The 27,840-nt window shown below is 40.1% G+C and overlaps 4 protein-coding genes across 4 annotated transcripts; 3 read left to right on the forward strand and 1 right to left on the reverse strand.

Annotated features, from left to right (window-relative positions):
- The first annotated feature begins 88 nt into the window (after positions 1 to 88).
- Papst2 (PAPS transporter 2) lies at positions 89 to 2,402 on the forward strand. Its single transcript, XM_066393756.1, has 5 exons — positions 89 to 515; positions 1,343 to 1,569; positions 1,671 to 1,897; positions 1,951 to 2,132; positions 2,185 to 2,402. Exons 1-5 carry the CDS (start codon positions 238 to 240, stop codon positions 2,357 to 2,359), a joined length of 1,089 nt encoding a protein of 362 aa, XP_066249853.1. The 5' UTR covers positions 89 to 237; the 3' UTR covers positions 2,360 to 2,402.
- Positions 2,403 to 3,872: 1,470 nt separating this feature from the next.
- Positions 3,873 to 11,904, reverse strand: Src64B (Tyrosine-protein kinase Src64B). Its single transcript, XM_066393751.1, has 8 exons — positions 11,646 to 11,904; positions 8,965 to 9,100; positions 8,209 to 8,360; positions 8,001 to 8,146; positions 7,689 to 7,945; positions 7,504 to 7,633; positions 7,296 to 7,446; positions 3,873 to 6,686 (listed from the first exon to the last, which is right to left on the reverse strand). Exons 2-8 carry the CDS (start codon positions 9,020 to 9,022, stop codon positions 6,045 to 6,047), a joined length of 1,536 nt encoding a protein of 511 aa, XP_066249848.1. The 5' UTR covers positions 9,023 to 9,100; positions 11,646 to 11,904; the 3' UTR covers positions 3,873 to 6,044.
- Positions 11,905 to 12,142: 238 nt separating this feature from the next.
- On the forward strand, positions 12,143 to 12,975 carry ATPsynD (ATP synthase, subunit D). The gene is made up of 3 exons (XM_066393763.1): positions 12,143 to 12,363; positions 12,423 to 12,641; positions 12,692 to 12,975. The coding sequence occupies exons 1-3, from the start codon at positions 12,242 to 12,244 to the stop codon at positions 12,873 to 12,875; spliced, it is 525 nt and encodes a 174-aa protein (XP_066249860.1). The 5' UTR covers positions 12,143 to 12,241; the 3' UTR covers positions 12,876 to 12,975.
- A 1,600-nt stretch (positions 12,976 to 14,575) lies between these two features.
- Positions 14,576 to 27,442, forward strand: LOC136411258 (uncharacterized). The gene is made up of 5 exons (XM_066393739.1): positions 14,576 to 14,835; positions 16,728 to 17,058; positions 23,084 to 23,161; positions 23,219 to 23,346; positions 23,941 to 27,442. Exons 2-5 carry the CDS (start codon positions 16,854 to 16,856, stop codon positions 27,085 to 27,087), a joined length of 3,558 nt encoding a protein of 1,185 aa, XP_066249836.1. The 5' UTR covers positions 14,576 to 14,835; positions 16,728 to 16,853; the 3' UTR covers positions 27,088 to 27,442.
- The last annotated feature ends 398 nt before the right edge of the window (positions 27,443 to 27,840 follow it).

The raw sequence follows: 27,840 nt of genomic DNA on the forward strand, positions 1-27,840 counted from the left end.
TACATGCACATACCATGCGAGGAACAAAGCGGAACTATATTGCTACACAAAGCGAAGCAAATGCTTGAATTCACCCCAAACGCCAAACTAAGCTGGCAATCAGCTGATTGAAGATGCGCAGCAGCACACTAAAGAGCCACATTTGATAAATAAATAAATCAAGTGCTAAATATCAACATGCAAACGTGTCCCATAAAATGATGTCTCCTCTAAAGTGACCCTTTCCAAAGGCTTTCAATGGCCCCGAAGCAATTTTTGGACCTGGCCCCGCAGCCAGAGAAACCTCGCACCAGTATTTTATGTCTAGATATCACCAATTTTAGTCAAACACTGCAGTTCCTGCTTTGCAGCATTGCGGTATTTGTGTTCTATTTGCTTTATGGATACATGCAGGAGCTAATTTTCACCCTTAAAGATTTTAAGCCTTATGGATGGTATTTAACCTTGGTCCAGTTTGGATTCTACACAATATTTGGGTTGTTTGAGACTAAAATACGGGGCATTCATAAGAGACGGTGAGTGATGTTGGACCTGACAATGCAACATTGCTTAAGTATTTGGAGCTGTAACATGATAGAATCCTTGCAAATAATATGCAAGTCTAGATCTCTTATCATAGTATATGCAGGGATTTTTCCAAATGTAATAAAATTGCGTCATCTTGACATGTGGATACTATGGAGGGAGCATATATAAGGGAAAGCAACAGACTGACATTGATAAGGATTCATAGCTACAGATGCTTGGAGGGCAGCTCTTAGTAACGTTTTTGAAACAATACAATTCAATGCTTAGTTCTTGTTGCTGCTTTTGTAACATATACATAACATATTTTTGTTATGTATTAAAATGAATAAAGGTATAAAATAAATCAACAATTAATATGGGAAGTAATACACAATTGGGGCAACAACTCGCTACATTTCCCACTTTTTTCTATTTGTATTTAAATTAGGTTTAGAACAATGTTTCGCAATTAAAAGTATAGATATGTAATCATAATAAGTGAAAGTGTTATTACTGAACTTGTTTATTACATTCCATTCTTGTTATGCAGTACTATGTTGTTAGTATATAATTACCTTTAAATTAAGTGCCCACTAATTAAGTTTATTTTTGAGGATTTGTTGGGGAGTGTTAATTTTAATCTCAAAATTTCTGAATTTTTAAAATTAACAAAGAGCTTAGTAAAGCCTTATGAATGGTTGTAAAATTTATTACTAATTCCAAAAATTAAGATTAATAATACTTATGACATTGTTTACTAGTTTATTGTAATCCCAAACAATCAGACAAATTTAACAAGAACTGAAAAAAATGACCCTAATGACATATTTCCTAGAATACCGATACGCACCTACTTCTTGCTAGCTCTGCTCACCTTGGGGACCATGGGCCTGTCGAACTCCTCCCTTGGATATCTCAACTATCCCACCCAGGTGATGTTCAAGTGCTGCAAGCTAATCCCTGTGCTGGCTGGGGGAATTCTGATACAAGGCAAACGGTATGGTCCTCTGGACTTTTTAGCTGCCCTCTTAATGTGTGTAGGACTAACTTTGTTCACTTTGGGTGTGTATTTTTCTTGGACTAACTACATTGATAAACTCCATTCCCCGCTTATTTAAATCTCAATTAGATTTAAAATTACTGGTTTTCAAATTTGATTGCAGCCGATTCGCAACTGCAACCGAACTTCAATACCACGGGAATTACGATGATTTCTTTAGCTCTATTATGTGATGCTATTATTGGTAACGTCCAGGAAAAGAACATGAAGGCTTATGAAGCCCTCAACGCTGAGGTTGTTTTGTACTCTTATGCCCTGGGTTTTGTGTATTTGTTTATAGTGATGTTGTTCACTGGGGATTTTACGGCCGGTGCTGCGTTTTTCGGGCAGGTGTGAACTTGGAGTTAGTCGAGTCGTAGCAGGACTAAAGCATGTTTTTGCAGGAACCATACACATTCTATGGGTATGCTTTTATCTTCTCTGTGACCGGATATTTAGGGATTCAAGTGGTGCTCACACTCGTGCGCACCAGTGGCGCTTTCGCCGCAGTTACTGTGACGACAATGCGTAAGGCTGTGACCATTGTTATCTCTTTTATGTTCTTCAGCAAACCCTTCACTCTTCAGTGAGCTTAATTATATCTATACAACGCAGAGTTTCACTTTAAGTGTTTCCAGATATTTATGGTCCGGATGCATTGTGGTACTAGGAATTTACATTAATGTCTACAGTAAGAAGCACCCAATGTCTCTTGGAGATTTTGAAGACTGCTGCGACAGGTTTGTGAGGGGCGTCAGGACGAAGTTGATTGCCAAACAATACAGTAGCGGCCAATATTTGGCCAATGTTTAGTGTTAAAAAATTAATAAAATAATTTTTCTAAAAGAACTTTGTATATTATATGTGGTGATTACCTTTACAGATATCACTATTGAGATCTCCGAAATAGTGACACTTACGAGGTCGACTAAATTCGGCAAAGGTTGTGCGTTGTTGACATGATTATTATAAATTTCTTCACAAAATTATTAACCTTATTTATTCATTATCTACCTTGTAACTTTAATAACTGTAACAGTCATGTCGTTTACGGTTTATCCGTAACAATTAACTGCTGCTGTGCATCAAGCTTTACTTCAAAATTTCACTAATAAAACATAATTTCAAAAAACATTGTTTATTATTTATTATAGACTAATGAATGGACATTAAAATTGATTTCCCGGTCCTCGTAATGTGCAGGTATCTCAATTCTATAGAAACATTTCTAGGACTTGCGGTCTTCGTATTCATATAAATCACATCTATACCCTCAAAATACCTCCTCGAAAATGGGTCTTAAATCTGGCTTCTCATGCTAGCAGCACAATATCACGTTGTAGATCACCTCGAATAGGACCTTAGGTTTTGACGACATTCGATACCTGTCTTAAAGAGCCCCTCCTGAAACCCTTATAAAAATTCCTTTTGGGAGACTTGCAGCACCCAAGTTCAAAGACCAAACCAGGCTGGATACCCTCGTACGGCGTCACTACATAGATAAATAATTCCATCAAGAGTACTCCATAGGTCCAAACGTCGGATTTCGTGGGGCACACGTCGCTACTGAGAGCCTCGGGAACGATCCATTTTACAGGAATTTTGCAATTCATATTTTGGACTAAATAGGTCTTATCAACATATTCCTGGCGGCCAGATCTCTGCAATTTATTTCTTGAAATAGCGGTTAATTGGGGTTAGTGTTATGGTGAATGAAATCCAGAGATTCCAAATGATCCGACCTTCGGCCACTTGAAATGTGATGAAGATCAAGTTTTCGAATTTTATTTTTTACCTGTGTCCTTCTGCAACAAGTCCCGAAAGGTTGCCCAACGGCATGCACTTTTGGACAATTCATACAGGATCTTTTAGCCGGCGTACCTCGTACAATCGAACCTGTGCGTTCGCTCGTTGTTAAGTGTATTCGTTTTAATAAAGAGACAATGTACGGATCCCGTTTTGTATTTATGTTTGCTGTGCCTACGATTTGCAGGTATACGAGCAAAATCTCCTCAAGATGGTGAATTGACAATTTGCGATTGGTTTAAATAACGTCCAATGTTCTTCTAGTGTTCTCTCACATATAAAAATTGAGTAAAAAAAAAGAAACCAAAGGAGTGCCACAGCCACAACAGTATAAAGCAGTGAATAGAAAATAACCAGTCGCGCCAATTGCTTTTTAAACGACCATTTTTTTAGTATCCCGTGATGTAAAAACTGATTAAAACAAATAACTGAGTAAAATAAAACCAGAGGCGTAGCAATCTTTACGGTAAAAACCACTGAGACTTATATTGTGTTTTTATAAAGTAAAATGAGCGACTCCTTGTTTATGTCAAGATTAGTATGTATTTATTTGTCAGGTATATACAAAAGTTCATAATCTGGATAATGGCGTATTTGACAAATAAACATACGTCATACAAAGTCGTATAAAACGATATACGTAATGGACTTACCTACACACGTGACGCTTTTCATGACGGAACCATTTTTTAGACAGGAATTAACGGTAGGATCTACTGACTTATTACAAATGATCGCTCTGTATATGTACGCAAATGAAGATGACGAGGGAAATTTTCGGATCGCTTTGTTTGACCCAAAATTTCTCTACGAGTGTTAAGATGCCAGGCGAGACAGTCAGCAGGAGTATTATAAAAATATCTATCATTAATATAATATACATTAAGTACTTAACAATATAGGTTTAACTGAATGAGACTTAAGCCTAGGCGACTAAAACCTTATACAAACAGCATAAACAAAACATATGAGTATAAAAAAGAAAACAAACAAAAATCTAGGAATAAAATCATATAAGGAAAAGGAGGATCAAAACCGACCTAACAACAAAGAAAGTGACTATTGCACCAAAGAAAGTCCCTAAAAGAGTCTTTTTCACCATTAAAAAGCAAAAGGAAAGAGACGAAAGTTCAACCCTAGATTCGGCAGCTACCAATACTTTTTTTTATACACTCCTACAAGATTAATACCTTATACAAAAGTCCCTGTTTTCATTTTCCTTTTTGGCGTCTAAACTACGAAGTAGTGATGTACAAAATAGCAAGGAGTAAACATGAGGCGACATGGGCGTGCGCGTACTAAACACACAAAACTCCCTTTGCGCGCGCCCATGACGGAAAAAATTAGGGACGAAATCTTCCTACCTAACGTAGAAAAATACGACGCTTATTTCATTATCTGTTAATCAGTGGCGGCACGGCGAGGAAATCGTACCCTGGCGACTAGCTGAGACAACTAAATTAACACAACATATCACAATAACAGTGAAATTATGGAACGCAGGCTGCAAATCTCTATATGAACGGGAAACCTGGTCGTTTCGTGTCAAAAGTGGAACGGTTTAGAATTATTATTATTCATTTCTCTAGCCTATGTTTGAGATCTGGTTTCTTCGGGGTTCCAGGGGGTCAGGACAGGGGTTATTGGCGCCGTTGAAAGAAATGGATCACTAAACATGCCCTCGCTTAATTTTACTTTCATTAACAGATGTTGGAAATGAAATTTTGCCAAAAAAAAATGATATGGCACCATTATCTACCTGATCTGAATAATTTGAATTATAAAAACACATCTATAGTGTACCTAATATGTGCAAAAGAGCCTTTACCGCACTTGTTCGGTAAATAACCATTACATGAAAGAATTGAAAACAAATTCTGAGTACGGATCGTGTCACAATAAAATATTTTAAAACTTTAGGAATTAATGACAAAGAATCATTTGACTCGTGATGTCAGCAAAAACCGAATAACTAACATTGTAATGATCAGTAATTAATAACTGATAACAGTAAGTTTTCGTTACACTACAATAAAATAAAAATTTCAAAATATCGGGAAAAATCTATTGATTTCGCCTAATTTTTTGAATGATATAAACTTACTGATATTACCATACACATAAATTCATTGAAAAGGCAACCTACTAATATAGCCATTCCCTTAACGTTTGAGTAATAATTCAACATGTTAAGCTCAAAAAAGTACGTCGCTGTGTTGCCATTTATCATACATTTTCAAGAACGTTTTCAGAAAGCTGGAAAACTCTCGAAAATGTTAGGAGGAACTTAGTTATATAGAAATATTTAATTTGAGCTAATCGAATATGTTAAAAGAGCCGCATTTCGACGCGTTAAACAATAGAACCGGCAATATTGGCAGTGTTGACACTGGCGTCACGAAAATAAAATCATATATAAAGCGTTACATTTATCTGCAATTTATCGTACTATCCAGACCATTAGTTCAAGGCGCTTAACTAAACATTTTTTTATACATCTTTCAGTGCAATTTGGGACCTTTTCCAACCATCTCAACAAAAAAAGATAGATTTTTCAAGAATTTCACGTCAATAAAGGTAGAAATCAGCTGTTAATGATCGAGGTCATGTCAATATTGATTCATAAATTTAATCACTTTCCAGCCGCCCCAAACTACACCCCGGTCCACCCCCCTGGGCCTCTTTCAACTACTTAATCCGGCACCTCCCTATAGGGCACCTCGCTGGTTACATTGAACCTCTCAAAGTAGTGAGTGAGGAACTCGAATGTCGGTCTTGCTTCAGGAATAGCGTCCCAGCACTTCAGCACGATCTGATAGATTTCATCGGGGAGATTGTGCGAGGTGGGTTTAGGCATGCGGTATCCCTGCTCCACCAGCTCAATAACTTCGCGGCCGTGCATGCCGGGGTAAGGAACTTGGCCGTAGGTGAACAACTCCATGAGCAAAATCCCGTAGGACCACACATCGGACTTAATGGAAAATTTACCGTACACGATGGCCTCGGGCGCGGTCCACTTCACCGGAAAACGACTGCCCTGCTTCGGACAGTATTCATTATCCTCTATCACGCGCGCAAGCCCGAAGTCGCAAATTTTGGCGATGTTGTTCTCGCCGATCAGCACATTCCTGGCAGCCAAATCACGATGGATCAGCTGCTTGGACTCTAAGTACTCCATGCCCGAAGCCACCTGGAAGGCGATGTAAATGAGATCTTCAAACTCAAGGTGTTTGCCCTCGTCTTTGCGTAGGAAGTCTAGCAAGCTGCCCTTAGACATGTATTCTTGGACAATGTAGATCGGCTCTTGTTCGCTGCACACTCCGTACAGAGCCACCTAAAGGAGATTCTTTGTGGTTAACATTTGGAGAAGTGGACATGCCAGGTGAGAGTTCAAAAAGCAAAAAAGGGTGTTTACATAGGTTACAGGTAAACATTTAAGTTCCGAAGCTTTCTACGTCAGTTCACAAACACCATTACACAACATCAAAATTTTCCACTATTAATAGTAGTATAGGAACGAAAAATTGGCCATATATCACGGTTTTAATATTATTCCATTACACCAAAGTTGCAATAAGTTAAAGCATGCATTTTCTGCAAATTCTAGCTCATTAAATAAACATGTTTTAACTGTTTAAAAGTTGGATAAAACAATACAAACATAATGTATACGTATCACTCTGGTACATGAGGTTAACACAACAAAAACGAAAATTATACGGTCGAAGCTGCTACAATCAACCAAAAATCCGTCAAAGCTGTTGGAATGAGTTAGTTACAATTAAAAAATAAAAGCTCTTTCTGCCCAAGACATAAATCTTCTCCGCAAGTAAAAAAAGGGAAGAAGGAAAGAAAATGAATACTTCAAGGCTAACAAGATACATTCAATGGGCACGATGGGTGTTAAAGCTTTTGACTAATTGAACACAAATGAATCACTTGCCAGTCTTTTATGTCTGAATTTCTTCATAATTGCAGCCTCCTGCAAAAACGCTTGAGTAGACATGGTACCCTCTCTCAGCGTCTTGACCGCCACTTCGTATTGATTCTTCCATTTTCCGTAGAATACCTCACCAAAGTTGCCGCGTCCCAGCCTAAAATCCACAAAAACCCATTAATTCTCAAAAATTCTCCCACAACCCAACACTCACCCTCGCAGCAATTGAATTTCGTCTCTGGAAATTTCCCATTTGTCTCTATAAGTAGGCGCAAGATCCCACATGGTCGGTTCAGGCTTCCTACAGGGCTTCGACAGAACATGGCACAGCCCAAAGGAATTTTCTAGGAAATCCCTCTCTGTTATTACGAAAAACTCAATAAAACCCAACAGACATACTCGAATACGCCATAACCAACTCGGGTAACGAGTCATGAGTCTTATTCGTGGAAATATAGAAGCCTCCATTGTCAAGAGGTTTGATTTTGTAGTGTTTCACGTGGTAACCTCTATGAGCTTCCCAGTCCTTGATAGACAGTGAGTATCCATTAGGTTGATGCTCTGATGGACGGATAAGGAAGGTGCCTCTCGGCTGGTTTTCATCGCTTAGAAGCAATTTTTCCGCCTCTTTCCGAGAGATATTTTCGAAAAACCAACTAAAAAAATCAACCATAAAACTACCAAGCTCAAACGACAACTAACTGTACTTACTCCTCACTTTCAACACTCAATTCTGGGGCCACAAAGTTGCCAGGAATGTAGCCCTTAAGCCCTGTGATCAAGTGTTGCACAAACAACCAATCTCCATCACTATCTTCCTGAACCTCCATTTTGTCACCCTTAACAAAGGATAAATCCTTGGGAAAAGACATATATGATTTATAAGTTCTCACGTGAGCACGTACAAGGGAGTAATTACCTGTGAATCTCTTGCCTCATAACTGTAGACAGCGATCACTATTTTTGGCTTATTAGGAGTGAGTGGAGTGGTTTGCGATAGGGGCTTTAGAGGTTTGTTAATGGGTTGATTATTGACGGGTCGTATTTCTGTTACATTTAAGCAATTGTGGCCTGAAAAATGAGTTTCATAGGGGAAATAGAAACAATAAAACCAAAGTCATTTTGAACAACCTTACATGGGAGTATTTCCAACTGCAAAAAGAGACATAACATACTGTGAAACGCAGTTGAAAATTAATAAAATTAGGCACTTTGCTAAGAAATTTTTTTAACTTCGTTCGAAAATTTGATTGTCCTTGATTTTCCATATCAAAATCAATCATTTGAAACTTATGTATATGTGGAAATATGGACAGTTGGGAGTTCAAAGAATCAGTAGCACAGCTTAAAGAAAATTAAAAATATATTTTACGTAGTACGAGTATGAAAAGTGAAGCCAAAATGAACTCAACACTCCATGGAAAAGCGGTAAATTATCACTGGAACACTGAAGCGGCTATTCTTATTGCTCTCAAGTGTGATGGAAAAAAAGAGCAAGAAACATCAATATACCAATAACCTTCGCGATTTACTTGCAGTTAATGTCGGATTATGCGAACAATGTAATAAATTAACATTTATTAACAATTATTAAACAATTAAATAATTTTGATTTACAATAATTCCAGTAAACAATGTTGTAAATAAGATTGTTTTAGAGTTTAAGTCTACTTACTAGGTTTGTTTTTTTGATCCGAAGCAGAGCCGCCGCAGCAGCAACAAGTGTTCCCCATGGCTCAACTAAGAGAGGGGACACAACGTGAGGATGTCACAAACTTTCACGCAAAACTGTCTTCATAATATCCTGAAACCTGAAAAAGGGAACATTCTTTCACCGATAAATGATACTGCTAATATAGGCTAGTTATCTTGTCGCAAATTCGCATGTAAATCGAACATTTATGGTCTTTCAATTTATTTTTACTAAACGGAGAGACAAAGTACTTTCCTTCGCATAGAATAGGCACAGGAAGCCACAAATTGTGACTCCTTCGTGCAAGTTTCGAATAATATGCATTACGTTTTGCATCTGTTGAATGCTAATTCGAACGGTCACTTTCGGCCCAACCGACCTTTAGCAGAAAGCCCACAATGGGTTTTATGATCAACGCCCAATGGTCATTCGTACAGGCAAAAGTTGTCGTGTTGACTTTCTAAAATTTACGTTAAGGTCTTATTTAGGGATTTTAAAACTAATAGGAATCGTTGATAAAATTGAAGTGATAAATGACAATCTTATCTTTGGGTTTTCAACTAGAATTTAATTATATAGGGATGCTATATTTAATGGCGACGAGTGTTCTTGTATGCTCAAATCAGCTTTCATTTAATGCGGATGCAACCCTCAGGGAATGTATAAATTTTAAAGTTGTAGCTGAAGTTGGGATTCTCGGAGGAATTAGCTGCTTTTAAGAAAAAGGGGCATTCAAAGATTGTCGTGGCACCGCAGAAGCATTGAATTTTTGTTGCGCTTTAAGAAGAGTGCGGAACGAAACAGATTATAACAATCATCAGGGATTATTACTATTAAAGCCACGCTTAAACAGGGCTAGATTAATGGGTGACGTTGACTTTCATCTGTGAATGAGGAATTTTGAACAACTTGCAGAATATTCGTTTCATTGATTTCAAACAAGGATTTCATACTGTATTTCCGAACCATGACAAATACGCGTCACTTCCTTTTCAACTATTATTGACACTAGCGCATCCATTCAATTATTACTGAAATCACCGTAATGTCGTGATCGCCAAAAACCGATATCAGATTGCGAATGATTGAAGTGAAAGGTTCTTCATTAAACATGTGGCTCTCTTTAAGGCGATGATGAAACGCAACGACCTTCTGATGGATGCACGCTATTCAAAAAACGCGGCATTTTAATTGGCCGCTCAATGCTTCAATTGGTGAACAATCCACACGACACCAACCATTGTTATTTCGGTTAAATCTCCTTTAATTAAAAAATTACATAACTAACATGCGCTTCTTTTGAGGCTGAAATTTCCTTGCTTCCCTGTATGGTAGAAAGGCATCCGACTCACATAAGTGACGCTCAAATCGTTTTTTAAGCAGTGAGATAACGTGGGAGCTGTTTTAGAGTTATATGGATGGGTGAACATTGGTGAAATTATCAAAAATTATTTAATACTAGCAGATTTCTATCAGGTATTATTAAGAATTTGTTTGAAACATCACAACCAGCTATCATTTATTTCATGTGTGATACCACAGTAATCCCATCAATAACGGAATTAAGGCAACTGTCTAATCCCTTGACCTTTCTAGTAATAATAAAACACTTCAAGATTAAGAAGAAACAATAGAGTTTTGTTTTCATAAGCTAAAGCAACCTAACTACTATGAGCAAAATAATATGAAAACTCACTCATTACATAGGTGTTTGGAAATTTGGCAATTTAACTCTGTTTGAGTAAGAGAAGCAAGCATTGAATTCGGGGAGAGCTTTCTATGAATACTTTAGTGTTTACTCTAATTAATAGTGAACTCAAGTTATGCAACTTTGCATTTGTTAAGTAACAATTTGTCTTGCAGGGGTGTGTTCCTATCCTAAGGTGACGTTTTGTTGATATTTTGGAAAGGGCTACTTTCCAAAAAGTGAAAGTCATTAGGGCTCTTTGAATGAGGTGATTGATTACATGCGAGATAGGACCACTGTCACATCTTGGTCAATTTTATATTGCAGCACCTATTCTTTGACAGTTGGTAGTAAATAATATGCTCTTTCATTAACTATGTTGGGTGGGTCAAAATCTACATTACTTTATCATTGAAAGACTTAAACAGGTTGCAAACCTTTGCCCTGATATGATCCTGACAAGACTTTCAAATCCAGACCTAAGGAATATCTAACATGCCCTAAAGTGGTTTTTGAAAACTATTCAAAAACCCTTAACAAAATGGCCGCCTTAAAACAAAAAAATTTGGCAGACATTGTGGGTTCTTTTGAAAAACAAATGACTCATGCAGACTATTTAGTTGCTGTCCTGTTCTAATCACCAATGGGATTAAATATGATGAACAAAGAGAAACAGTTGAGGTGGCTTGTTGCTAAGGGCGAATAGGGCTTCTTAAAAAAATTGGAAAATGTGGGACTATTATTGCAAAAATATAAAAATATAAATAATATGCAACCAGTTCTCACACTCATATAATCACTTTCTCCTGCGCCCCACAGGCATTAATTAGCACAAAGGCCCCGATAATTAATGTTTAATTGGATTATCGATTTGCACTCTTTGCAGCACCAGTACGAAGAATTCCCCGCATTTATTACCATACAATGCCCCCCGGACATGTCCCAACGAAAAGTAAAATAAGACACAGACACTGACCTGATTTGCTAGGCGAAAAGGGCCGCAAGCCTGCGGGAAACGGTGGCACGATGGGTGCTTATCGTGGAATTAGCGCCAGAGGGACCCTCACAGCGCCTTTCATACAGGAAAGTCCCAAATTTCTTGGCACAACAATGGAAATGAAATTTCGCAGGGCTATTGACTCAGACGGCCATATTGCCGTCGACGATCCGACTGAAATGGAAAATGGAACGCCTGTGCGATTTTAATTTGTTTTTTGATGTTGTGTGTCAATTTTGCCCCTGCGAAGCAGGCAACCAGGCTTTAGCAAAGCAATGTTGTCACATCCTTCGAAGTAATTCAAATTTATTTGAACCAGAACATTCGAATATCAAAAAATATTTGTGTTCTGGAAATAAGTAGAAACTACTAAAAAGTAACATTTATATAATAGAATCTTTTTTGTTTATATATGGTAATTAGAATCGACAACGTTGTCAATCAGCTGATTGTTAATCGTGAGTCAATGTCAACTGCGCAGTGAGTAGTGTCATTGTGGTTGCCCCCGTCCACATTCTTTAGTTGCATAACTCTACTGCTTTGTGAGCCCCTTTTTCTAAGCGAAAACAGCCATAATGGCTTCAAAAAGAATAGCACAAAGCGCAGTGAACTGGGCGGCAATTGGTGAAAGAGTGCCCGAGCACCAGAGGGCAAACTTCCTTGCTTTTAAGACCAAATCTGATGGCTACCTCAGGAGGTCAGTACAAACCCCTTCTTCCTTCAAATCATTAATTACATCATTATACCAATTTTTAGGGTGCTGGCGCTACCTGAAAGCGCCCCAGCCATCAACTGGGACTATTACAAGCAAAGAGTACCAGTTGCTGGAATGGTGGAAGAGTTCCAGAAAAAGTACTCGGCAGTTACTATTCCCTTCCCTCCAGACACTGTGAGCAGTCAAATTGATTCGCAGGAGAAGGAGATTAAAGCTGATATTGAAAAATTCAAGGCAGAGTCCAGTACTAGAATCACACAGTATGTTTTACTTTTTATTTTGACATAGAATGCCCAAATTTTCCTTATAGATACAAAAAGGAGTTAGCTCACATTACCAGCTTGTTGCCATATGACCAGATGACAATGGAAGACTTCAAGGATGCCTATCCTGATGATGCCCTGGACCCCTTGAACAAGCCCACTTATTGGCCCCATACTCCTGAGGACCAGCTCGACTATGTGGACAAGGATGCTGTTCCTTCTTCCCATTAACTGAGCTAGGGGAGGCTTCAGTGTTTAGTTACAGTAATTTGTTTATTTAATTGCTTAAAATGATTGTTAGGAGTAATAAAGAGGCCCAAGGAAAAGAGAACTGGTTGTATTTATTTTCTTTGAAGTAAAATACAGTATTAAATAATGTAAAATATGACATCCTTCTATTTTAGGCATCCAGTGGTAGAGACACTGTTTTTTCTCAGAATATGTAATAGATTTTTTAACAATTTCATGTTCAAATCTCATGTTTTGTTAACAGATTATAGAAAATTTTCAAATTGGTCAAAATTTATTGTAAAAATATCAAAGTGAAATTTTCAAGAGTATTGAATTCCATTATCTATAAACAGCAAAATGCAAAATGATTGTGATAAATCCTTAGTTTCTTGGTTTCAACTTATGTAGCCTCTGACCTGATAGATGTCGCCAAAAACAAACTTTACCAGTCTCTACACGACGTTCTAATTTAACCAAATTTTTCCTCGATATTAATAGTTGTCTAGCAAAGCAAAAGGTGATCTTGTTTGACGTTATTATCTGCAGTTAGAAAATCTTACTAAGGATGTCGCGCACTAACAGTTCTTCATAAGAAGCTGTGTCAGGGAAATATCTAAGCGCAAGAGCAATAGGTGCTAAATCTAGCTCACTACGGCACCAGTTTGGCAGTCACTGTGTAATTTACGTTACCTTCTACCTTTCTGTGTTACGTCGAAATTTAGTTTTAACTAACTCCCCTGTTAGATGGTATTATGGTACACCTAATCTGGTACTCATCGTTCTCACACTCATTTAAGAAACAATAATTTCGATCTACCTTCACTTTTTCCCACGCTCCATCATTATCAAACGATAACAATTTTTAAATCGAGAACTCGAAACAAATCGCTTATTTTGCAATTTATACAGAATGTCTGTTTCCAAATTTCCTTTGTTTTCCATAACAAATTCTAACAGATCGGGTAGTTTCGAGTTCGTAGTTTGTGTTTAAATATTTTTGATACAACGAATATTAGCGAAGTCATGCTTTCATTCAATACTACTTAGCGCGTACCATCGGACGACGGATATATTAGACAATGTATCCATCATTCGATTAACTTATTTATTGTATTTAAGATAAGTCTTACAAATGATGAAAACTTTTTCTAAATTCGAAAATAAAATGTTAAAATGATAAAAACTACTCTGAATTCTGACTAAATGGTGAATGTGATTTTAAACTTTTTAGTACACCCCGCCAAAAAAATTTCTTAATGGCAATCTCTCAGTCAATTCGAATTAGTCAAATAAAATTTAAGAGATAACCCGACTCGAATCCGGAATGGATTTTCTACTCTGTTGGAAAGAAGCTATGGTCTTTATCCTATATAAAAAAAGCAAACGAATTTAAGGTATTCAACGATCAGGTCCTCTGTATTATTTACGACCCAGTGCGGCGACCACAAGAGCATCAAATCCCCGAAACAGGTCCGTTAAAAAATAATTCCGTCTCTCGGTCAATCGAGGTAGCAAGTTCAACCGTAGCCCTAGGGCCCGAAGAGCAGAGCGGGGCGACATCCCAAATAATCCGGTACCCGACTCAATCCGAAAGTAATGGAACCTAACAGCACTGAGCGAGGAATCTTTGAGACGACCCCCGTATCTCGCATACCTGCGGCACACCTGTTGATTGGTAGGACACTAGTACCACTTTTCCACCTGTATAGTATGCCAGTCGCTTTGGGTTCCAGTTGGCCATCGCATCGCGGTACCTGAAAGTGGTTGTCCGAGCAATTTGGGCTTCGTCCATCAGCGATGGCTAGTTGGTTTGGTGGCGGTATACCTGCAGCCCATTCAATCAATGAATGAATAGATAGTGCGGTACTTGATAATTAGTGCGATTTGGATTATCGTCATTATCAATATTGTTGTGAGAGTGGATATGTGGATGTCATAGGATTACAGTGACGCTTAAAAGGTAAATTGTTAACGCAATTCTGTAGCGTTAAACGTGTGTTAAACGCACGTGCCTTTTCGTGCGTTAAATGCACAACATTCTCCCTATATGTTTTCCCGATAAACAAAACTCCCCAAAATGAAGTCATACCACAGCTATTAATAATCGATTGAATAGGTATTGTTTTCGCTCGTGAACTGATTAGATATGATGGTACTCGGTGAGCCAGAAAAATCTGTCTGGTTAAGACCTTCCGGCCTTAACCAGACTGTTTAATATTTAAATTACTTATGCAGCAATGTGGTACCGCGACCGGTACACGCAGCTCAGTCGACGCAAATATTTGTCGCAAAATTGTTAGATAGTACCTTTGAAGCGATTTGCGTTCGGGGGACCTTGAATGGTCTGGTAATTGAACAGCAAATTGCAGAGAGGTAGAAAATCGGTGCCATTAATTGCTACTTTTGTGTACTTTAGTACCCGCCAGTGGTGTAGCTGCTACCTCCACTTTCGCCGGTGGTACGATGATGACTGTAAGCCACTGGCCTAATTAATAGAGCAGGAGATATTTCCCATATGCATTCCATTTTGTAATGCACACATTCCTGCGGCGTGTCACTTTCATATTGGGAAATATAAAGTACATTATGCAGACTGAATGGCTTTATACACACACGCCGTTGTTCGTATAGTGTGGTGCTTCAGATCTTGAGAGATGCTCGAAAAGTGACATTAATGGTTCGACGAGTGTAGGTTTAGAATAAGGTCCAGCATCCTTCGATACGCTCCTGATTTTTGACGATATAACAGAGATTCTTAGACGTTCCATGACAACGTTAAAAGTTGGGCAGAAAATAGAAAGTAAATCTCAAAACATTCTTGGTCTAACTTTCTCCCTTGAAAAATGCTGCAGAAGTTGTGCGCTTTTGAAAACTTTCGTGGGGCTACGCACCGTTTTTGGAGCATTAAACAAATAATTCCATATAATTCTGATGAAAAACCTCACAATTCATTCACCGCGCCCCTGATTTCAGAGGAATGTTATTAGACATATAATAAGAAATTCCACCGTCTTGGCAATACTCTTACGAAATGGCATTTTTGTTTCTTAAGCTCCAAATATAATGAGTGTATTTGTTTAAAGGTTTTTTCCCTCGTGCTCTGTAAAATCCCTTCTGGAAACATTCTAGATATCTCGAATTTTGAATAGAGACAAAACGAACAGCACTTTAAGTATGAAGGAGTGGAAACAACAGTGGCGAGGTATGTGATTTTTTGTAAACCTACTTCCTCCCCCCCTTCGACAGAATGCCTCTTCTCTATTATAGTGATAAATCAGCGGCTTTAAATAGCAAAATTTGACTAAAAAACCAGCAGCAAATACGACATTTAAAAATAGGTAATTAAACTCAATTGAAAATTTACAAAAAAAGCACAGTACCTACGCCTCTGACATTTTCCATTATGTGGACACATCAAATGAATTATGTTTACAAAGTGTATATTAAATACAGCACATTTATGGAGAAGGTTTTACGCTATGAGAGGCCATAAAACTTAGTGGCGTTGTGTCTTACCAGTTGCTTTACTGAATTTTTATTAACTTTTTAAAGTAAACTTTAATATTTAAATAAATAAATGACATGCGTATTATCAATAAACGCTCTTCTCGTGGAAAAAACAATAAATAGTTGACTAAAAAAACCATCAAAATAGAATCATTGCTCTTACCTTTAATAAAGTCCATCGTTAAAGCAAGAAATCTAGTAACACGGTCTCTCAAATGAATCATCCCGAGGTTTCATTAAAAATAATAAAAATCTGTTCTATTGCGACTCATCATTTAAATGCAAAACGCGGTGTCGAAGCGTTTATTACAATGAAGGAAACTTTAATTTATTGCTTTATTACAGGAAACACCTCGTCGCAGGCAACGGAAAGGGCCTTAATATGGAAATCTGCTGCTATTTATTCAAAACCCAAGACACAAATTAACAGAAAAAATTAAACGCCGCCATATTGTTTGCTGACTGTCAAAGATGGCTTTCCTCTGGGGTGCTTTTGGAGTACTGTTGGTTGTCACTACCGGGGTAGTCAGAGCTCAAGAGTCAGTGTCCGGAGGATCTCCTCTTTGCTATGGAGCGGGTTCTATAGCCATGGCTGTGATATTCACCTTCTTCGGTACTTTGTTGCTTGTCGGGGCTTTGGTCTATTACCTCAAGAGGCGGACAAATGCTAAAAGAGGTATGTAAAAGCGCGAAAATTAGCGGGAGATTTCAATGCGTACTTTTGGAGCGTAGAGTGAGGTTCATTCAAAAATTATACTAGTTAGAGATGCATGACCATGAGGTTTATATTAACATCAACGTTAGGATATGCCTTTAATCAGCCTCTCTCATTTTTCACAATAATGGTGAAACATTTCTAGAGACACGAACAATATTCATGAGTGTGTTTTATTACGCCACTGTTTCTTTGCCAATCACGCTACAAATTGCACTGTGAATAGTCAACAGTTAGTGGAATTGCTCATCTGAAAATTCGTTGGTGTAGACGGTCTATTTGGATATATAGAATTTTTTTTTAATTTCGCTTTTTTATAAGGTCTGAGATGCGCTTTTTGGTATCTTTTAAATGCGGAATCATTACGCCATTACTTCTTTTTTAATGAAATTAAAAATTTTACTGTGAACGCAAAATAGTTGACCGCTAAACTTTTTGACGTAAAAGGTCTATTTGTGCAAACCCAATTTTCCAACATTTTGCTTCTTTTGAAGCATCGCAAGGGTGCTTTCTTATGCCTTGAAATGCAGATTTAGTACGCCACTGTTATTTCTTCTAATTAAGATGTTACTGTGAATTCGCGAAGTTGGGGAATTATTAAGCCCGAAATTCATTAGTGTGGAAGATCTATTCGTGCAATGGAAATTTTAAAACCTTTTGCTTTATTATAACGTTTTAAGCGTGCTTTTCCCCATCTTCATATACAGCTACAAATTATAAAAGTTATGTACAAAATTCGGCGATGTAGAAGATCTGTTTGAATAGACAGAATTTAACTTTTTTTTTTGAGGTATTAGGTAAACTTTCTCGTGTCTTCAAATAACGGTCCACTACGCTACTGTTCCAACACCAATAAGTCTACAAAATTTACTGCGCATGCGCAATACTTAAGCTATCGTTAAGCCTAAAACCTATTGGTGCGGAAGGTCTATTTCAGGTTCTGCAATTTTCATTCGAGAGGTACCTACGAAAAGATGGAAGCAATAGGTTTATTGATAGTCAAATATTTGACTTATGGGTCTTCGATGTCGTGCTTTCTATCGCTTTATTTGCGTTGTGGCTTAGAGAAACTTGTCTAACCCAAGTGAAAACAATTACACACATACTAGGACATTGGACGACTGGAAACTGTCTTTTAATGGAATTCACTTTCCGTGACTTCAATGCCGCTAATTGAATTATTGTGTTGCTGCTTACGTGACGGATTCTCAAAGCACCATCAAGGTCCCGTCAAAGCCCATTCGTGGTCTAATTACTCTTCTCATGCATTTTGCATCAGCATCGATGCAAAATCACTTCGACAATAAAAGGACGGGTACGGCGCTCTTGAACTTGGGCTACAAGAAAGCGGTTAATAAGTGCTAGATAACAGTATTCTTCCCATTATAAAAGAGCTATAATTTATTCAATATCGATATGCTATTACTGTTAGGATGGGTCGCAGGAATGGCATAGATGCCCATTTGCGACCGCTCAAAACCTTCAGGGTAACGGTAGTCCGTATGTGGAACGTCGAAGGCCGGAAGTCTTTGGGCTCTAAAAGCAACGAGTTCTAGTGAATCCGCAGGAAGCAGCAATAAGGAGTTGATGGTCATGCACGTCTCCTAACTGTCCAAACTCCAAAAACTGAATTCAATTCTATTCTTTAGCAGAGCTGCTCGGCCTCGGAGGTTTCGTTGGAACGCGGCCGCAATGGAGGATTACAAGGACTTGCGGTTTTGCGTTGTTTCTAACGAAGACAACAAACAACAGATATTTGCTCTTGTTCTGTTGCTTATATCTGTGATGAATAACCTAGAGAATCCACTATGGGTTTTAACCGCCTTGAAATTCGCGTATGTGTATGTAGGCGGCCATTCCATTCACAGAGCTATCTCGCATCGCCATTGCCTTCTTTGATCGGTGTATTGTTCATTGGACGCCTTCGCTGGCCTTTTAGCTTCCGCCGACATCTCTCAGAATGTCTTTTACGCATTCCTAAATATTTTCGAATTTGTGACATTTCTTGAGGTTCGGTGAAGTTAAGAGTGGAACTCGACGAGCATTGGCTCAGTTTGCGATGGAACAAGTCTTACATCTGATCCTACTTCTTGGTGGAAATGGGGGAAAAATTAAAGGAAAAATCACCCCGCCCATTCCGAACCCCCATACTTTAAGTTTGATTTCGAAAGGAGAACTTTTAGGTGCGCTCCCGGGCACGTTTAAAGGATCACTTCGGTATTCCCAATTTTTTCTTCTGTGATATCGGAAAAAGTTAAGTTGTTGCTGCAACATAATGATGTTTATGTGCGTTTCGAATAACAACGAATTGTTTTATTTAAAAAAATGTGGAATCTGCTTTTCCCAGCATCGGGGCATTGCGGCAGTTCTCACAAACATTTTATTACCGTATCAAGGCGCAAAGAAGACAGTTAAGTGACGAAGAAACAATTAGGGCGATAGCTCTAATAGAGAAAAGGTTTAGCCAAAGAGAAATTGCAACTAGGTTAGAAGAGACCGGTAGTGATTATCGCAGGAGAGGATAAGATCGCCCGGGGGCAACAGCTGCAAGAAAAGGCCCTTTTTGCGGTTATATGCTCTTCGGGATTGGCACGCTGCTGGTCCTAATTCGAATTTTCTCCTACAAAACTTTAAAAATGTTCGAACTTCTGAGCGTACAAAAGAAGAAGGCTTAACGAGTACAGAGGGACATTTCACCCCCCAGCTACTCAACCGCTGCTTACCAGAGAACCCTAAGTTCAAAGATTAAGATTTGCGCCAGAACAGCTAAACTGGACTAATGCCCATGGGGGGCGCGCATTATTCTCCGATGGATCCAGATTTTGCTTCAAATCTCCAGATGAACGTGAAACGGTATGGAGGAGGTCGGGCGAACGATTTGCTCTCTGCAATTTTTCACTAAAAATAAATTTTGGTGGAGTTTCTGTGATGGTTGGGGGTGGCATCAATATAAACGTCCCTTCAAAACTACCGGTGATCGGCCGTGGTTCTCTAACTGCTCCTAGATATATCACAGATATCCTTGAACCTCTCATGATGGCTTACACCCCATTTGTGGACCCTCAGTCATTATTAATACACGATAATGCCCGATCCCATATCGCTGGAATTGTTCACGAGTATCTGCTTGAAGTTGAAACTGTGGACTGGCCTGCGGGAAGTCCTGACATGAATCCAATTGCACATGTGTGGGACATGCTTAGAAGATAGGCGAGAGTACGGCACTGAAGCACTCGAGGAATTGTGAAATTGTTTGATTGAAGAGTGGGAAACTGTTTCTCAAGAAAAAATTAGAAATTTAATAACAGGAACGCGTCGGAGAATAGAAGCTGTCATCCATACTAAAGGAGGAAACGCCAGCTATTAATTTTTAAATATACCATCCGTCTTTGCTGTGAATGATTTTGCGTTTTGTGGCTTTTCCACCTTATATACGATTCTTTGGTCTTAAATAAAAAAAGTTGATGTTTAATGTACATTTTCAGTTTTTTCTGTCAATCCATGAACGATAATATCATAAGCGTCGCTTTATAGTATGACGAGGCAAAAATAGTCCGCAAAATTGAAGTGATCCTTTAATTCTCTTTGGAAGTGCATTATGGATACATTTGGACAACCCTGTATATGGCCTTAAGAAACACAGACGCACATGCACGCATTCTAACTGATGACTATTCAAAGTGTAGCACGTTTTGATGAACTCATTCGATGAATTATACATCTGCGTGGTGTTTCCTTTTAGGTGATATACAGGGATTTCCAAAATGTACGCATGAGAGAAATCCAATTTTGACCAAATCAATGTTGAACGCTCCCTCCTTGATTTAGGGACAATCCCGGGATTTCGTCGCTTGAGGTCAAGCATAAAGCCAAGCTTTGACTGTCTCATATAACCAACCTCACGCATGCACATAGTGTTTTTTTTTTAATATGACACACCTACAGGATTTTCCAAATTACTCTGTAAAGAGATATACATATTTGAAAATATCCAGTTTGAAGAGGAAAAAATCTTGCTCCCTAATGTTTTTTCATTAAGCCTGGTTGTGAGACTCGCCAAGCCGCGCATGCGAATCGCATAATTTTTAAGCATTATACGAGTCTTCCTAAAGAACCCCTCGCAAGCGGATTTCTGGCACTTTTATTCGCGATGCCCCCAAAACGACCAGCCGCGATCCCAAGAGCGTATCTCGCACCGTTTAGCCTGATGGGTATCTTAATTCTAGTGGTTCTCGCGAGGCCTGATTCCCATCAACCTGTAACTCTAATTTGCCGCGCACCTAACAAGGAAGCCTTGCAATTATAACATAACTCGTACCAAACGGAATGCAACAAACCACAGCCTGAACCCTGCAATTCTACTGCCTATTAAGTACCACGCAGGAATTTCCATTTGGGCAGCAAAAAGTGCCCTTTTTTAAGCGAGCGGCGCATAAACAGTTCAATCGTAACGAATCTCGGGAACTAATAGAGTTGTCTGCTGTGATGAAGGTTGCTGGTTCGTTGAGGCATGAAAGTTGATATTAAAATCGTTTAAGGAAGAAGAAAAAGGCCTGATTACGCATACACTTTGCTCATACATACACACACGTCCATCGATTTATGCGAATTCCGAAAGCAAACAATAACGTCCGGTATATTATGGGTGATTGACGTGATAACGTTATGGCACATCCTTCGGGCTTTAGAAGGATTATGATTGTCATAAGGGGGCTTCGGGGCTCGCCTGCATTACCGAGCTGGCCCCTCCCAGTCGCTCGTTTGAAAATTCCATTCAGCCTAGAATTCCTCGTGATCGTCATGAATCAACAGAGAAGAATAAATTGAATAAAGTGAATAACCCCCGGTTGGTTACTTGCGTTAGTTTTTGGCCGAGGAACGTAAAAGTCTTTTCTGAGATCTTATTAGCGGCGACCTCAGGCATACTTCGCACCTCAATTTTGAAAAAAAACAGGTTTGACGATCAGAAGCTCCGATGAATGATGACCTCGAATGGAACGTTCCGAGGATTAGGAATTGTGGGAAAATCAGCACAATGGCATGCTCAGGTATCCTTGAATTTTCAATCCTCAACGAGGTAAACAGATTAATCTGTTAGCAGATAAGCAATTTGATTGTTTTATGGTCAGTGCGCGTAAAAGTTTATGGCTGCTTAAGGCATAGAAAGCTTTTACTGCTCCTACCAAACTGCTCGCTAATCGCAGGCGAATTCCTACATCAAGCGTATTTTCAATTCTAAATTTTAACTCATCTAGATGTACAAGAGCCCAATGGCCTCAAGCCTTTAGCCGGAATGAAAAGGGGCGCCTGACGAACAGAATTAAAGACCTTTGAAGGCACCGAAATTTCAATCCGGTTGATGGAACTCATGGAAATTGAACCTCGAAGCGCCTCGGAAACGTTTAAACTGCAATTTTTTTATTTAAATTTTCGAACTTGAAAAAGGGGCCAATGGTAGTTCAAACTAAAGAGCTCATACTCGAACTTAGAACTGTTCAAAACAACCCAAATGAGGCCCAAACTACCGCCTGTTCCTTTGGAATCTGTCCAATTTTTTGGTTCTCTGAGGAACGATCATAACTTTAAAAACACCAATAAAATCCCGTCCCAAATGTGCGAAAACAGGCCTCGGAATTCCGCCTTCTGGTTCCGAACCTTCACACGGCAGTACCATTCGAGGGTACCGCTGGCCACAGCCAGACACGCGTTTTATAATAAATAAGGGCGTTTCATAGAGAAAAAACTGAACTTTAAGTCAAAAAATACAGAATATCCCTATATATACAGGACGTCCTAGAATTGTGCGAGACACAAAAGTTCCAAGGCGGAAACAGCGAAAGAAATGCTTATCGAAAGCAGATTTCTTAATCCTCAACTTTTTGTCCGCCAACTCAGCTGTTCGGATGATATTTATCGTCCAAATAGATTTGGGACACTCTGTATATCAAGCGAAATTCCGAATGCTCAAAAAAACAAACTGTTCCAGATAACAATTTGATCTTGGAATCCGACCCAGAAGCAGGAGGCAAGGCCGAGTACGCCTTCGACAACCCTGGCTTCAAAGGTATTGAGTTTTGGTCAAAAAGCGACGACATGTAAGTCTTAATGAGGGTCATTTCAGATGCAACCCTTACAGCGACCTCCGAGAAACCGACCGAAACTTCGAGCAAACCGAAATGGGCGAGATGGTCGCCCCTTTTCACCCTTAAACCCGAGAAGAAGCGTCCTCTGGACGATTCCGCTCTGAAGGTATGTACAAGGCGTCCAAAAAAGTCTGCCTTAGGTAATACGTTTTTAATAAAACAAACCAAAAAAAATACAAATTACCCTGTGACTTGGTGACCAATCGAGAATGACCCAACTTGTGTGGGCAAATTCTGAATCACCCTGTATATACGTGCCATCAGCGACCTCTATTTTTTTAAAATCGTGTTTTAGCTTAATTGAAAGGTGGCACGGCTTCAAGTCCTTTCTGTGTTCTTTAATTCAGGCCTAGAGAGTCCCATTGCTCTTGCTCCCCTCAGGCAAGAGATAGAGGCATCCAAGTCTGCTATATCAAGCTGCCTCGCGCCCCGTTTTTACGCCCGAGTTTAATTGTAATCCACACTCAGTACCGCTTTTAAGGGTAGGGTGGGGGTGGTGATTAATAATTTCACCCAGGACGCCTGATGTGCTGAGGCCGGCCCTGCCCACACCTACCGTTCACCGTGTGCAGTTAAAAATAATTTCCCACAGTGGGAGCATTTGAATCCATTTTCTTTCTGTATCTTGAATGGTCGAAGACCGATCCCACACTAATAACTCATTCTGCATAACTGCCTATTTTACCGAACTCATTTGCAGAGTACTGAGGTGAAAGTGGTGGCCCTCAACAGCCAAGATTTCACCGGGCTGGGCTTCAACATCTGCGGCAACATGAAAGAGGGCATTTACATCCGGGACATCCTGCATCGAGGCCCCGCCTTTGAGTCCGGCAAACTCAACCCCGGGGACCGAATCAACAGCGTGACCATCAGCTTCGAACACATGGTGTACGAGGACGCCCTCAACATCCTGAGCTACGCCAGCCCCTATGAGGTTATCATAGAGGCGAAAGGCGAGCGCACTGTACCGGGGGGGGCCTCTCAAAAGGCTTCGCCTTTAGTGCATCCGATGTACCGGAGTTCTAGTGCCTGGGCCTTGGTTTGGAACCAGGAGAAGTCGCGCAGCAACGTGACAACTCTGGAGCGGAAAGAGTCGAAATCGCCACGCCCGGGGGTGCACCAGAAGAGCGTGAAGAAAACCACCCCGGAGATGCACCTGAAAGTGCACTTGCAGCTGCCGATTGAGGAAGTGAGGGAGAGGCAGAAGAGTCCCAAAATCCTGGAACAGAACCAGAATAATGCCAATATTGAAATAGGGAAGGGAATTGACGAGGTTGATTTAGAACTTACTCGTATAGGTTCCGGGATTAAGAGAGATTTAAACGGCATTCCCTTGGAGATTCCGGGACATATACAAGAGGCTGCTCTGTACGCTCGCAAGAACCGCAAAAGCACGGAAAACGGTCAAGTACTCAACGGATTTGACTCAGAGAGACGACTCTCAAAGGGCAAAGCCCCTTCCCCTCCTGAAGTCACATTCACACTTGGCAAGACTCGCGGATTTGAGGACTTGAGCGCTTTGGCCTCTGATAGCGAGGACGAGAGGACCAACTCCTCAGTGAACACCATCGAACTCAATTCCAGCGACGTTATCGTCCATCAGCCTGAGGACAAAGCGCGCAAGACCGCCAGCACCGGAGACTTAACCAAAATGAAGAAACCTTCAAGGTCGGGCACTTTGGAAAGGGCTCAAAGCTTGGACATAACCGCTGACCCAACCACTTTAGGGCAAATGCACGCTTTCGATGCCACAGAAAACCTTTTAATTGACAAAGAACCGCGACTGTCCCTGATACTGGACGGCCTGAACACGTTCCAGAAGAGCCGCCTTAAGAGCTCTGCTGAATGGGGGTATTTAGAGGACGCCATTTTGAACCCCTGCGTAGACGATGAGGGGTGGGATCAGAGACGCCAGTCTGAGCCTCATTTTAACGCTGTCATAGACCGAGTGATACAGATTAAGCGAGAGAGCCAGGAGGTGGACTTACCCGAGGAGGTAGTGAGAGAATACCAGCAGAAACTATCGAAAAATGATGCGAAAGTGGTGGTAAACAAACTGTGGCCTGACGAGGAGGAATTAAGCCAACCTGAGAAGCCTGTGGTGCCAGAGCGGACTAAGTTGAAGATGGCTGAAGCCCCGCAGCCTGCAGAACGCGTCTCCAAAGTCGAAGACGCCTCCACAAGAACTTCCCTGCTCAATCACCAATCCGCGAACGTCTCCGTGGAGATTCAGTGCGTAAAACCGATTCCCCCGAGGAGGGAAAAGACCCCAGAGAAGGAAACCACAATAATCAACTTGAATAACAAATTGGGGCCTCTGGCCACCACCTTCGAGAAGCAAAGCATCACTGAGATGTGCTCGCAGATGGCCAAAGGGCGCAATGGAGACGGCATGATCAAAGATGAGTGGGAGGTGATCAGCACGTCACCACCTGTCTCAATGACCCTCGTGGATGAGGTTATGGATAGCTACCACAAAAGCTACGGCAACGTTGTCACAGTGGGGGAAACCACTGGGAATCTTCCGGACGAGACCAAAACCATGAAAAATGTGACTGAAGACTTTCTCTTCAATGAACGACGTATGTCTTTTGAAGAACCAACCCTTACAACCAACCTCCCTGATGATTTAAAAGTGTGTCAAGCGAAGATGAGTGAGGGGTTGCACAGTCTGGAGCTGAGCATTAACGAACCAGGAGACCTCTACACCACCGCTCTGGAGGACAATAATATCACAAACGACGTGACGGTGATTGTGACCAAGCCCGATCACATCACTGTGAAGAAAATCGAGACGGGACCTGGGGAGGTGGCAATCACCGAAAACTCCTTTTCTGTTGTCACCAAGAAGGAGGTGCCTATAGAGGTGCAAGAAAAGAAAGAAGTGAGGGCCATCGAGGAGGATGGGGACAAGTTTAAGGTTGAAATCACTGAGAGCAAATACTCGACTTTTGAAGTGGACAAAAACATTATTAAGGCTCTTCATGTAGAGGAGCCCATAGTGGACTTTAAAGGCCTTGATGACGAGAGTCCTGCGATATCTCTCACTGAAATCTCCCCCGATCAGAATAATAAGACTTACGTCACCGAAATCCATGTTTCTACTCCAAGCAGCAACATTTCGGAGGTGCAGGTGGGTAGTGAGGATCCCTTGGAGAACGCTTTTGAGGACTACGTGAAGAACTTTGAACGCAAAGTGGAAGCCTTCGAAAGCAACGTTCAAGGCTTCGAAGACAATTTGCAGGAGTTTGTTAAAGAGCCTAAAGTTGAAAGAGAAAAGAGCGATGTGGAGCTGCAGGTATGTAAAATTCAGGAACTGGCAGAAGAGCAGCTGAAAACTTTGCCTGAAATGCGCTTTACTACCTCCAGCTATGAAAGCGGGGGCAGGAAAACACCAGAAAAGCGCCACTCCTTTGAGCTTCTGCGGTCAAATTTCGAAAAGGCCTCTGGAAGTCCTCCAAGAAAGGACAGTCTGACCAAATCTCGCATACCCATCGCCACTACCATGAAGACCCCTCCAATGAGTCCCGAAAGGCGTGACTCCAAAAATCTCGAAAATGAAAATGAAAAGGCCATTTTAGAGTTGATGAATTCCTCCGCTGTTCATTCCACCCCCTTCGCGTCGAAGATCAAACCCCCAAGTGCGAAGAGTAACGTTTCGGTAACCTCTATCAGGAACAACTCCAAAATCCCCTCAGGACTGCCCACTCTGGCCAGCAGACCCCCAATTCCCCCCAGAAAAGGGGAGGATCATTCAAGTAATGGTGGGATGGAGAGCAGTTTTAAACAGTGGGTATTCAACCCTGGCAGCAATGTGACTAACGTGACTGTGGGAAAGGAGAAGTAGCAGTAGGAGTGATGTGTTGACCGAAAATGCTCAGTTTAGTATTGATTTGAAGGTGCTTTTGTATGTGTACTTAAATGTTTTATTTGAACGATGTGCCTTATTAGCGTTTAAGTGTTGGTACTGGTCAAAGAATTATTTTTGTTTAATTAGTAGTAAGAGTCGATTTATCTGTATACAGAGAATAGTAGCTGGTAGAGAAACGTAATTTTAATATATTTTTCTAATGGAGTATTCGACTATATTGCTAGATAACGAGGAAGTAAGATTTTAAACAGTGAATCATTTTACCGACTAAATCTGTGACTTAAGACATTATTTTACTTGTTAAAAAAAAATAAAAACAGCAGTATTTTCATTGGTTGTTCATATTATCCTGACTTCCCCTAAGACTTCTTGAGTTTAGTCATGCACATCGACATTTTACAATTTCATCACGGAAAATTGGGATTTTCATAGGAGTTTTTCGACCACCAAAAAATTCAGTTCAACTTAGTGGTGGCACAGAGATTAGAAAGGTTTTACATTAGCTACATCTATTTGTACCTGAGAAGTCCAGATGAAAGTTTTCTCACTGAGGAGTGAAAGAACATTAAGTATCACATAAATTTCCATTTTTCACAAATTACAGATTTCCAGTTACCATAATTAACACTCTTCGCGTACAGGGTGTCTCAAATTCCATTCTCAACAGGAAGGAACGCAATACTTTTCAATGCCCACAAAATTCCTTTTATTTCTAGAAATATTCGAAAA

Source organism: Euwallacea similis, chromosome 10 (assembly GCF_039881205.1).
Source record: "Euwallacea similis isolate ESF13 chromosome 10, ESF131.1, whole genome shotgun sequence".
NCBI lineage: Eukaryota > Metazoa > Arthropoda > Insecta > Coleoptera > Curculionidae > Euwallacea > Euwallacea similis.

Bases quoted from the DNA above. Each gene is read 5' to 3' on its own strand.
- Papst2 (XM_066393756.1), top strand. From the start codon at position 238: ATGGCCCCGAAGCAATTTTTGGACCTGGCCCCGCAGCCAGAGAAACCT. The intron at 1,570-1,670 runs GTGTGTATTTTT...ATTTGATTGCAG, and splicing joins ACTAACTTTGTTCACTTTGG to CCGATTCGCAACTGCAACCG. The intron at 2,133-2,184 runs GTGAGCTTAATT...AAGTGTTTCCAG, and splicing joins AGCAAACCCTTCACTCTTCA to ATATTTATGGTCCGGATGCA.
- LOC136411258 (XM_066393739.1), top strand. From the start codon at position 16,854: ATGGCTTTCCTCTGGGGTGCTTTTGGAGTACTGTTGGTTGTCACTACC. The intron at 17,059-23,083 runs GTATGTAAAAGC...AAACTGTTCCAG, and splicing joins GCGGACAAATGCTAAAAGAG to ATAACAATTTGATCTTGGAA. The intron at 23,347-23,940 runs GTATGTACAAGG...ACTCATTTGCAG, and splicing joins TGGACGATTCCGCTCTGAAG to AGTACTGAGGTGAAAGTGGT.
- ATPsynD (XM_066393763.1), top strand. From the start codon at position 12,242: ATGGCTTCAAAAAGAATAGCACAAAGCGCAGTGAACTGGGCGGCAATT. The intron at 12,364-12,422 runs GTCAGTACAAAC...ACCAATTTTTAG, and splicing joins TCTGATGGCTACCTCAGGAG to GGTGCTGGCGCTACCTGAAA. The intron at 12,642-12,691 runs GTATGTTTTACT...TTTTCCTTATAG, and splicing joins TCCAGTACTAGAATCACACA to ATACAAAAAGGAGTTAGCTC.
- Src64B (XM_066393751.1), bottom strand. From the start codon at position 9,022: ATGGGGAACACTTGTTGCTGCTGCGGCGGCTCTGCTTCGGATCAAAAA. The intron at 8,147-8,208 runs GTAATTACTCCC...TCTTTTCCCAAG, and splicing joins ATGAGGCAAGAGATTCACAG to GATTTATCCTTTGTTAAGGG. The intron at 7,946-8,000 runs GTAAGTACAGTT...TGATTTTTTTAG, and splicing joins TTGAGTGTTGAAAGTGAGGA to TTGGTTTTTCGAAAATATCT.